The sequence below is a fragment of the Oncorhynchus masou genome, unplaced genomic scaffold (genome assembly GCF_036934945.1).
Source record: "Oncorhynchus masou masou isolate Uvic2021 unplaced genomic scaffold, UVic_Omas_1.1 unplaced_scaffold_711, whole genome shotgun sequence".
NCBI classification, from domain to species: domain Eukaryota; kingdom Metazoa; phylum Chordata; class Actinopteri; order Salmoniformes; family Salmonidae; genus Oncorhynchus; species Oncorhynchus masou.
Window position 1 is genome coordinate 80,001 of NW_027013576.1, and position 12,716 is coordinate 92,716.

The window sequence follows — 12,716 nt, forward strand, 5'->3', positions numbered from 1 at the left end:
AGTCCAGGACCCTTCACTCCTCTAAGGGTACGACCCCACTAGTCCAGGACCTTAACTCCTCTAAGGGTACGACCCCACTAGTCCAGGACCCTTAACTCCTCTAAGGGTACGACCCCACTAGTCCAGGACCCTTAACTCCTCTAAGGGTACGACCCCACTAGTCCAGGACCCTTAACTCCTCTAAGGGTACGACCCCACTAGTCCAGGACCCTTAACTCCTCTAAGGGTACGACCCCACTAGTCCAGGACCGTTCACTCCTCTAAGGGTACGACCCCACTAGTCCAGGACCTTAACTCCTCTAAGGGTACGACCCCACTAGTCCAGGACCCTTAACTCCTCTAAGGGTACGACCCCACTAGTCCAGGACCCTTAACTCCTCTAAGGGTACGACCCCACTAGTCCAGGACCCTACACTCTCCATCAACATTTGAAGTACACCAATAGGATATTCAGTACTCATTCCAGGGTTTTTCTTTATTTTTACTATTTTCTACAGTGAAGACATCAACACTAGGAAATAACACATATGGAATCATGTAGGAACCAATCAAGTGTTAAACCAATCAAAATATATTTTACATTTGAGATTCTACAAAGATTCTACATCTTTGCCTTGATGACAGCTTTGCACACTCTTGGCATTCTCTCATGTAGTCAAGGGAGAGTAATGGGGATCAGGTTTTAATGTGAAAATCAGTCATGGGGATAACATGGGTGTGTGTGGGGTGGGGGTTGTGTGTGTGTGTGTATGTGTGTGTGTGTGTGTGTTTGTCTCTGTGTGTTTGTCTGTGTGTGTGTGTGTGTGTGTGTGTGTGTGTGTGTGTGTGTGTGTGTGTGTGTGTGTGTGTCAGAGAGAAATAGAGAGAGAATGTGTGCACCTTCATTTGTACATGTGTGGGTGTGAGCAGGAGTGAGTGTGTGTATGTAAGCTTTCACACGTGTCCTCCACCCTTTCACCCCCACACACACACACACACACACACACACACACACACACACACACACACACACAAACACACACACAGAGACACACACACACACACACACACACACACACACACACACACACAGAGACACACACAAACACACACACACATACACACACACACACACAGAAACACACACACACAGACACACACAAAGACACACACACAAAGACACAAACACACACACAGATAGACACAGACAGAGACACACACACAAGCACAGAGACACACACACACTCACACCAGTCTACCCCGCAACCTGTTTATAGCAGAGAAATGAACTCTACTTTCTGCTTGTCATCTCCTAATCAGGTGGAAGAGAACACGCCTGGTTCTGTCTTGCAGGGAGCCAATCAATATGTGTGTTTGGTCTGTGGAAGTGTTCTGCAACTCCTGATGCTTTGTAAACACTTCACTACATGTGGCGTGTAATTTCTCCTGACAAATATGCTAATCAAGGAGGTCATCAAAATGTGTGTGTTTGTATGTGTGTGTGTGTGTTTGAGTGTGTGTGCGTGTGTGTGTGTGTTTGTGTGTGTGTGTTTGTGTGTGTGAGTGTGTGTGTTCCCACTAAGATATTCAATATTCTGCTACAGACCACTAGACCACACAGGGTTAATCGAGGACAAAATCTACAATAATCTTAACAACTTCATTTGCCCTGAAGTCTGTGTTAACTGTGTTAACTAACCTCCAGACGAGCTTCAATGCCATACAACTCTCCTTCCGTGGCCTCCAACTGCTCTTAAACGCAGGGAAACTAAATGCATGCTATTCAACCGATCACTGCCCGCACCTGCCCGTCCAGCATCACTACTCTGGACGGTTCTGACTTAGTAAACGTGGACAACTACAAATACCTAGGTGTCTGGTTAGACTGTTAACTCTCCTTCCAGACTCACATTAAGCATCTCCAATACAAAATTAAATCTCGAATTGGCTTCCTATTTCGCAACAAAGCATCCTTCACTCATGCTGCCAAACATACCTTCGTAAAACTGACCATCCTACCGATCTTCAACTTCGGCGATGTCATCTATAAAATAGCCTCCAACACTACACAACAAACTGGATGCAGTCTATCACAGTGCCATCCGTTTTGTCACCAAGGCCCCATATACTACCCACCACTGCGACCTGTATGATTTCGTTGGCTGGTCCTCGCTTCATACTCGTCGCCAAACCCACTGGCTCCAAGTTATCTACAAGTCTCTGCTAGGTAAAGCCCCGCCTTATCTCAGCTCACTGGTCACCATAGCAGCACTCACTCATAGCACGCACTCCAGCAGGTATATCTCACTGGTCACCCCCAAAGCCAATTCCTCCTTTGGTCGTCTTTCCTTCCAGTTCTCTGCTGCCAATGACTGGAACGAACTGCAAACATCTCTGAAGTTGGAGACTCTTATCTCCCTCACTAGCTTTAAGCACCAGCTGTCAGAGCAGCTCACAGATCACTGCACCTGTACATAACCCATCTGTAAACAGCCCATCTATCGACCTACATCATCCCCATACAGTATGTATTTATTTATCTTGCTTCTTTGCACCCCAGTATCTCTACTTGCACATTCATCTTCTGCACATCTACCATTCCAGTGTTTAATTGCTATATTGTAATTACTTCTCCACCATGGCCTTTTCCTTATCTTACCTCATTTGCACTCAGTGTATATAGACTTTTGTTTTCTTTTTTCTACTGTATTATTGACTGTATGTTTGTTTATTCCATGTGTAACTCTGTTTTGTTGTATGTGTCAAATTGCTGTGCGTTTATCTTGGCCTGGTCGCAATTGCAAATGAGAACTTCTTCTCAACTAGCCTACCTGGTTAAATAAAGGTAAAATAAAAAAATAAAAAAATGAAAAGTCACTGTCATTGTCCGAGCCCAATTACACTGTAAATATGATGCAATAGGTTATCAAGATAATGTCACGATGACTTACAATTACATGGTTTTACATTGTCTCTCCCAACTTGATAGAACTCATTCTAATACAATCAAATTAGACTATTATCAGATGAGATTTCAAGATAATCATCATTCGATTCCATCACTCTAGGAAACATTTTCATCCTGAGAAAGTGTCACCCTCAACACACAGTCATCCAACTTTTCAACAAATCCAGGTCACCTTCTCGCTCACTTTGGTGGCCATTGCTTACACAAATCACTAATTCCCATGCATTTATTCTGACTGGCTTGCAAATCTCTTTTATTTAAGCTGATTTAATTTCCTCTGACTAAGCTAGCCCGTCCATTAATGGCTGGATGTTCTGCTCCGAGGGTTTGTGTCCCTGTGCTGGGGCAGCAGTGATAGCAGTGTAGCCGAGGCTAGATGGGCCCTCTCCCTGCTGTCCTTGCACCCATGCATGGATAATACCTGGGTGAAACTGACCCTGAAGTAGACATAGTGAAAGTTGTGGAAGTTGTTCCCCATAGTTCTGAGTCATTTCTGGGTTCACCTCCCCACGACCGCAGGGGCGGGGCAGGGAAAGTGGAAGTGGTGTCTGATGTGAATTCAAACTGGGGTTACAGATTCCTGTAGAAGTAACATATCTCTCTCACTTCTCTCTCTCTCTCTCTCTCTCTACCCTTCTCCTTCCCTCTCTTTTCCTTCCCCCCTCTCTCCCTCTCTCCCTCTCCCTCCTTGTCTTTCTTTCCTGCAGTTGTGTGGTGGATGAGATGGATTTCTCAGGTATGGAGCTGGACGAGGCTCTGAGGAAGTTCCAGGCTCACATCAGAGTTCAGGGAGAGGCCCAGAAGGTGGAGAGACTGATCGAGGCCTTCAGGTGAGCTCCATTATTCAGTCAGTCCATCAGTTAGTCAATCAATCAGTTAGTCAGTCAATCAATCAATCAATCATCTGTGTGTGTGTGTGTGTGTGTGTGTGAGGTCACTACTGGGACAAACAGAGAGACCTTTGTCTCAGGTATAGAAGGCCTAAAAGGCTGCAACGTTCAAGAGAGTTAAGCTCAACATCAGGCGAGGCACAGCCCTGTAGTGTCTTTGCCCTGTTGTTGTCCATGGGTGGGCAGGACATTGCCAATAGCACTAAGGTCCATGTGTGTCTGAGCCTAAAACACAGCGCTAGGAGTTTTTTTCAGTTCACGTCTCACTTCACCAGTCAACCTAAATCCCATCCAAACTTTCCAGTTTCTACCTAGCCTGGTTATCCAGCCTGAGTGCTGCACACAGCAGTGTTTCACTGCATTCAGACAGGTTAAATCGGGCTAGTTTAAACCCTCTCTCCATTTAGATGGTTGACCCAGCCTTTCACTTGGCTAGGTGCTCTGAAACAACAGGCAATCTCAACAGACAGGATAAGTACAACTTCCTGGTTTACGAGTCTTAACGGGTATCCCATTTATGCCACAGCTGCGTTGCTCTGCGCTAACCGGTGTCCTTGAATACCCACTACATTTTATGATATGGCCAGCTGTCACAGTTGTCAAGGTGCGTTGCCAACGAGAGTGTTGTTGTCGTTGTGAGCGGGCATGGAGACTGATGGATGGCATTTGTTTTGGGTACGATTGGCACAGAGTGCGTGCTGCACAGAGAGGGGCGAAATAAAGAGCGAGGGAGGGAAGGAAGGAGGAGAGGTTTATAAATATCCACTGTTGCATAAGCACATCTCTCTGGTCTCCGCCTGCCTCCCCTGCTCCTCCAAACAGAGATGGAGAGAGTGAGGAATAGAAAAAGAGAGAGAGGGAGAAAAGGATAGAGAACGAGAGGCAAGAGTCTGAGACAGAGAGAAAGATGACGGGAGGGAGGGAGATAGACTTCAAAGAGAGTGAGGGGATAGCGAGAGGCTTAAAGAATGAACGAGAGAGACGGATAGAGGAAGAGGTAAAGGATGACTGTAAACAGAAGGAAAGGCAGGTGGCAGGGAAATGAGAGCGAGAGGGAGGAAAGGGAGGGAGAGAATGTGTGAAGAAACACAAGTCAGGAGAAAATAAACACCTGGCAGCTTCTGTAGCTTGGTGTGTGTCAGCTAATAATGAACCCAACACTGGCAGTTTCTGAGGCCAGAGAGAGAGAAAGAGAGAGAGAGAGACACACACACAACACACACACACACATGAGATTCCCTTCACTGAAATAGAGTAAGGGGAGGGAATATAGGGTTTCTCTTTCTAGGGCTATCTGCTATTTCACTCTTTCTGGTAGAATAGTAAAGAGAAATGTATAGAACTGAGACTTTATTATTAAGAAGAAAAAGCTATTTATTGGCTGCAAAACCTTCCTTAAAGTCTAAGCCCAGTCTCGATGGTACAACTGCAGACCATAGAGTATGTGGCTTAAAATAAGGTATTTTTCAGGTAAAAAGTCTAGTCTCCATTAGATGATGCAGAATCAGTGGGGATGAACCCCCAAACTGAGGACACGGCTGTGTCCCAAATGGCAACTCTATTCCCTACATAGCTAGTCCACTACCTGTGTGTATTCCTAGCCCACTGAGACGTAGATTTCAATCAAGCAGCTCAGTGGTCACATGACTCCGGAGGAAGGCCGGGCCAGCCTACCTGGAAACCATAACCAGAATGAATATGGAATTACACTTTACGCTCCAGTAGAGGCCCTATGGGGTGTCACACACACACACCCGTTGAAATAATAGATTGATTCATTAACAAAGGAAGCTCCCCTGTGGAATCTCACGCAATGCTACAGTAAATAAATGTATTCCATAAAAGATTTGAATTGGTTGCCAATGCAGAGGAGAGCAAAGCGTGACAATATGGTAGTGTCCTGAATAGCACCCTGTTCCCTATTTAATAGCACCCTGTTCCCTATTTAGTGCACTAATTTTGACCAGGGCCCTCAAAGTAGGGCCCCTATGTTAGGAATAGTGTTCCATTTGGTATGCACGGTATGATGAATACAGTACACCATTATCACTGAGAGAGTATGTATGCATTGTGACACACTGTAGCTTGCAGTGCAGTCGCCCCACTGGGCACAGACCTCAGTTCAACTTCTAGTTTTGATTTACATTTGATTGAGTTGTCAACTAAAGTGAATTAAACAGGAAATCAACAAAACATGTCATCCTGTCATTGGATTTAGGTTAAAAGTTTGATGAAAAAAAGACAAGGACTTTTTGCAAATACAATCAGTTTTTTGGATTCAACGTCATCTCACATCAAATTTTCCTCTGGTTGAAATTATGTGGAAACAACATTGATTCAACCAGATTTTGCCCATAATGTCATGCAAATGGTAGTGTCTGGAGAGCTCTGATTTTCACTGTAGAGGATTCTAAATCGACCTCTTTACTCTATGGACATAGGCTGCTATCTGTTCAAACATGGACAAGCCCTTATGTTTCATCCTCTCACGACGCCCCCAAGCAGATAGACTGGCTGTCCTAGCATAGACACACAAACACACACACACACACACACACACACACACACACACACACACACACACACACACACACACACACACACACACACACACACACACACACACACACACACACACACACTTAGTCATCAGATACACACTCAGTCACACACACACACACACACACACACACTCAGGTGTCTCTGCCAGTTAGATTGACGAGGGTTGTTTGGTGCATGGAGCTGCTCGGCCAGCTGTATTTCCCTCTCCTGCCGTGCCTCCTCTCAGATCTCAGGGTGTCTCTGGGACCTCCATCAGCCCTGTGTCATCTTTACTGCAGAGGTGCCTAGGCAGGGATATTTCTGCTGTCTAACCCACGGTGCACAGCGTAAATCCACTGCTGTACTAGTTATGTAGCACTTTGTGACAACTGCTGACAAAACGGGCCTTTTAAAATACATTTTATTAATTGATTTGACTACTGTCGTTCTGTCTGTCTTTCTGTCTGATGGTTGGCCAGGTTCTTTGTGGTGGCTAGGGAGTAGGGACTTCATCTTATCTGTATATTCTAGGGAGTAGGGACTTCATCTTATCTGTATATTCTAGGGAGTAGGGACTTCATCTTATCTGTATATTCTAGGGAGTAGGGACTTCATCTTATCTGTATATTCTAGAGAGTAGGGACTTCATCTTATCTGTATATTCTAGGGAGTAGGGACTTCATCTTATCTGTATATTCTAGAGAGTAGGGACTTCATCTTATCTGTATATTCTAGAGAGTAGGGACTTCATCTTATCTGTATATTCTAGGGAGTAGGGACTTCATCTTATCTGTATATTCTAGAGAGTAGGGACTTCATCTTATCTGTATATTCTAGGGAGTAGGGACTTCATCTTATCTGTATATTCTAGGGAGTAGGGACTTCATCTTATTTGTATATTCTAGGGAGTAGGGACGTCATCTTATCTCATGGGTTTTACAAATACTAACCCCCTCTCTCCCTCCTGTCCCCCTATCCCGTCTCCTGTCCCCCTGCCCCCCACCCTCTCCAGTCAGCGGTACTGCATGTGTAACCCGGACGTGGTGCAGCAGTTCCACAACCCCGACACCATCTTCATCCTGGCCTTCGCTATCATCCTCCTCAACACAGACATGTACTCACCCAACATCAAGCCTGACCGCAAGATGATGCTGGAGGACTTCATACGCAACCTCCGAGGTGAGGCATTATTTTAGTAGAGTGTGTTGGAGCGGTAGATGAGAAGGAGGGGGAGGATGGGAGTAGGGGAGGGGAACAGGGTAAGTAATAGTTATTTACTACTTACTTTATACTAGTTAGTTAGTTACCAGCTAGTTTTTTACTAGTTATTTAGTTACTAGTTAATTTGTTCATTTGTTACTAGTTAGTTAGTTACTACTAACACCCTATAACACCCTAAGTGCATATAGCGTCTACATAGTGTAGCCTTTCACAGAGGCCACTAAATCTTGAATCTACAGTGACAGGATATTCAACCTATCATGTCGCCCCAATGATCTGTCTGCGTTTCAAATATCCGTGTAACAAGAGAAGACGGCTAAAGTCCCAATCCATTTTCCCTAACAGTTATAGCTTACTCTAATTCAAACCCTCTGCGTCCCAAATGGCACCCTGTTCTCTAACCAGGGCCCATGGCACCCTATTCCCTAACCAGGGCCCATGGCACCCTATTCCCTAACCAGGGCCCATGGCACCCTATTCCCTAACCAGGGCCCATGGCACCCTATTCCCTAACCAGGGCCCAAGGCACCCTATTCCCCAACCAGGGCCCAAGGCACCCTATTCCCTAACCAGGGCCCAAGGCACCCTATTCCCTAACCAGGGCCCATGGCACCCTATTCCCTAACCAGGGCCCAAGGCACCCTATTCCCTAACCAGGGCCCATGGCACCCTATTCCCTAACCAGGACCCAAGGCACCCTATTCCCCAACCAGGGCCCAAGGCACCCTATTCCCTAACCAGGGCCCAAGGCACCCTATTCCCTTACCAGGGCCCATGGCACCCTATTCCCTAACCAGGGCCCATGGCACCCTATTCCCTATGGGTCCTGGTCAAAAGTAGTGCACTATATAAGGAATAGGGTGCCATTTGTGATGCAGGCCTTGTGTCGTTGGTAATATAGAGCTGCATCATAGTTGTCCTCTGCCAGGGAAGGATCCATCAGGACTGTGGGATCAATATGGTACAACTTTAATGGATTCATCTGGATGGCGCCTCACAATTAAATGAAGTTGGAAAATCAATTGCCACCATGCTTGGCTTTCTTCCTCTGTTTGTGTTTTCTCTCTCTCTCTCTCTCTCTCTCTCTCTCTCTCTCTCTCTCTCTCTCGCTCTCTCTCGCTCTCTCTCGCTCTCTCTCGCTCTCTCTCTCGCTCTCTCTCTCGCTCTCTCTCTCTCGCCCCTCTCATTCTCTTGCTCTCTCTCTCTCTCCCCTCTCATTCTCTTGCTCTCTCTCTCTTACTGTATCTTTCCCAATCTCCCCCTGTCTCCCTCCCTCCTCCTTCCCCCTCTCTCACTCTATATTTTAAGCTAATTGAGTAGTTGGAAGAACACAGTTAAGAGATTGAATCGGATGTTAATTAATGAATAACAGAGGAGCGCTCACTTACTCAATTACACTGGACCAGAAATGTCAAAAACATTCTGCAATGTCTAACCTGATATGTAGACACTGAATAGAATTAGTATAATGACTTGTATTGTATCCTGGAAACCATTCCATATATATATAAATGTCTTACTTTTGATGTATCAAAATATGACAGTGTTCACATAATTAGTATAACTCTTGATGTATTTAGTAGTACTGCTGTTGCACATATACTTAGTTTAATGACTTACATTGTATTCTAGAAACATATCCATATACAGTATACATGTCTTACTGTTAATCTATCTAATTGTACTGTAGTGAAGTCTCTTTAGAGTACAGACCAAAGGCCCTAGCACATGGTCTATGCTGGTCCTGGATCAAAGAGCCTAGCACATGGTCCATGCTGGTCCTGGATCAAAGAGCCTAGCACAGGGGTGGTCCATGGTGGTTCTGGATCAAAGAGCCTAGCACAGGGGTGGTCCATGCTGGTCCTGGATCAAAGAGCCAAGCACAGGGGTGGGACATGTTGGTTCTGGATCAAAGAGCCTAGCACAGGGGTGGTCCATGGTGGTTCTGGATCAAAGAGCCTAGCACATGGTCCATGCTGGTTCTGGATCAAAGAGCCTAGCACAGGGGTGGTCCATGCTGGTCCTGGATCAAATAGCCTAGCACAGGGGTGGGACATGCTGGACCTGGATCAACGAGCATAGCACAGGGGTGGTCCATGCTGGTTCTGGATCAAAGAGCATAGCACAGGTGTGGTCCATGCTGGTTCTGGATCAGAGAGCCTAGCTAGGGGTGGTCCATGCTGGTCCTGGATCAGAGAGCCTACCTAGAGGTGGGCCATGCTGGTCCTGGATCAGAGATACTAGCTAGAGGTGGGCCATGCTGGTCCTGGATCAGAGAGCGTAGCTTGGGGTGGGCCATGCTGGTTCTGGATCAGAGAGCCTAGCTAGGGGTGGTCCATGCTGGTCCTGGATCAGAGAGCCTAGCTTGGGGTGGGCCATGCTGGTTCTGGATCAGAAAGCCTAGCTAGGGGTGGGCCATGCTGGTCCTGGATCAGAGAGCCTAGCTGAAGGAGGGCCATGCTGGTCCTGGATCAAAGAGCCTAGCTAGGGGTGGGCCATGCTGGTTCTGGATCAAAGAGCCTAGCTGGAGGTGGGCCATGCTGGTCCTGGATCAGAGAGCCTAGCTAGGGGTGGTCCATGCTGGTCCTGGATCAGAGAGCCTAGCTAGGGGTGGGCCATGCTGGTTCTGGATCAAAGAGCCTAGCTGGAGGTGGGCCATGCTGGTCCTGGATCAGAGAGCCTAGCTAGGGGTGGTCCATGCTGGTCCTGGATCAGAGAGCCTAGCTAGGGGTGGTCCATGCTGGTCCTGGATCAGAGAGCCTAGCTAGGGGTGGTCCATGCTGGTCCTGGATCAGAGAGCCTAGCTAGGGGTGGTCCATGCTGGTCCTGGATCAGAGAGCCTAGCTAGGGGTGGCCCATGCTGGTCCTGGATCAAAATAAAATAAAATGTATTTACAGTATATAGCCCTTCTTACATCAGCTGATATATCAATGTGCTGTACAGAAACCCAGCCAAAAACCCCAAACAGCAAGCAATGCAGATGTAGAAGCACGATGGCTAGGAAAAACTCCCTAGAAAGGCAGGAACCTAGGAAGAAACCTAGAGAGGAACCAGGCTATGAGGGGTGGCCAGTCCTCTTCTGGCTGTGCCGGGTGGAGATTATAACAGAACATGGCCAAGATGTTCAAATGTTCATAAATGACCAGCATGGTCAAATAATAATAATCACAGTAGTTGTCGAGGGTGCAGCAAGTCAGCACCTCAGGAGTAAATGTCAGTTGGCTTTTCATAGCCGATCATTAAGAGTATCTCTACCGCTCCTGCTGTCTCTAGAGAGTTGAAAACAGCAGGTCTGGGACAGGTAGCACGTCCAGTGAACAGGTCAGGGTTCCATAGCTGCAGGCAGAACAGTTGAAACTGGAGCAGCAGCACGGCCAGGTGAACAGCAAGGAGTCATCATGCCAGGTAGTCCTGAGGCATGGTCCTAGGGCTCAGGTCCTCCGAGAGAGAGAAAGAAAGAGAGAATTAGAGAGAGCATACTTAAATTCACACAGGACACCGGATAAGACAGGAGAAGTACTCCAGATATAACAAACTGACCCTAGCCCCCCCCCCGACACATAAACTACTGCAGCATAAATACTGGAGGCTTAGACCAGAGGGGTCGGGAGACACTGTGGCCCCATCCGATGATACCCCCGGACAGGGCCAGAGAGCCTAGCGAGCCTAGCTAGAGGTGGGCCATGCTGGTCCTGGATCAGAGAACCTAGCTAGAGGTGGGCCATGCTGGTCCTGGATCAGAGAGCCTAGCTAGAGGTGGGCCATGCTGGTCCTGGATCAGAGAACCTAGCTAGAGGTGGGCCATGCTGGTCCTGGATCAGAGAGCCTAGCTAGAGGTGGGCCATGCTGGTCCTGGATCAGAGAGCCTAGCTAGGGGTGGACCATGCTGGTCCTGGATCAAAGAGCCTAGCTAGAGGTGGGCCATGCTGGTCCTGGATCAGAGAGCCTAGCTAGGTGTGGTCCATGCTGGTCCTGGATCAGAGAGCCTTGCTAGGGGTGGTCCAGGCTGGTCCTGGATCAGAGAGCCTAGATAGGGGTGGTCCATGCTGGTCCTGGATGGCTGTAGTATGTGGTTGTTGCAGAGTCAGATGTACTACCTGAATTTGTTTAGGGAGAGATGGAGAGAATACATAAAATATGATAAATCAGGTGAAAGCACAGTAAGCAGAACTCTCCCTCCCTCCCTTTACCCCCCCCCTCTCTCTCTCTCTCTCTCTCTCTCAATCTCTCCCTCACCCCCCACCCCACACACACACACCCTGCTCCTCTTCCTCCCACTGTGCTGACTCCATAATGTGGAGTGATGCCTCAGCATATCCAGGGGTGCATCTGTGTCATTGCGCTGACGAGTGTCTCCATTTGCCGAAATTATTCCCGACCTAGCAGCCTCATTGGCTCCTCGGTGAACCACCCTGGTTATAATGGGGTATATCTAGAGGGAAGCCTCACGGCCAAATGATACAGTATGTTCTCCCCAGTCCCCAGTTGATATGTTCCCCCCAGTCCCCAGTTCATATGTTCCCCCCAGTCCCCAGTTCATATGTTCCCCCCAGTCCCCAGTTCATATGTTCCCCCCAGTCCCCAGTTGATATGTTCCCCCCAGTCCCCAGTTGATATGTTCCCCCCAGTCCCCAGTTCATATGTTCCCCCCAGTCCCCAGTTCATATGTTCCCCCCAGTCCCCAGTTCATATGTTCCCCCCAGTCCCCAGTTCATATGTTCCCCCCAGTCCCCAGTTCATATGTTCCCTCCAGTCCCCAGTTCATATGTTCCCCCCAGTCCCCAGTTCATATGTTCCCTCCAGTCCCCAGTTCATATGTTCCCCCAGTCCCAGTTCATATGTTCCCCCCAGTCCCCAGTTCATATGTTCCCCCAGTCCCCAGTTCATATGTTCCCCCAGTCCCCAGTTCATATGTTCCCCCCAGTCCCCAGTTCATATGTTCCCCCCAGTCCCCAGTTCATATGTTCCCCCAGTCCCCAGTTCATATGTTCCCCCAGTCCCCAGTTCATATGTTCCCCCAGTCCCCAGTTCATATGTTCCCCCCAGTCCCCAGTTCATATGTTCCCCCATAGTCCCCAGTTCATATGTTCCCCCAGTCCCCAGTTCATATGTTCCC

At 47.7% G+C, this 12,716-nt stretch overlaps 1 protein-coding gene across 1 annotated transcript in view; it reads left to right on the forward strand.

Annotated features, from left to right (window-relative positions):
* Nucleotides 1-12,716, forward strand: part of LOC135537106 (IQ motif and SEC7 domain-containing protein 3-like) — a 114,556-nt gene that overhangs the window by 60,328 nt on the left and 41,512 nt on the right. The window contains 2 exon segments of the mRNA XM_064963302.1: nucleotides 3,655-3,777; nucleotides 7,391-7,557. Coding sequence (XP_064819374.1) covers nucleotides 3,655-3,777; nucleotides 7,391-7,557 — 290 coding nt within the window.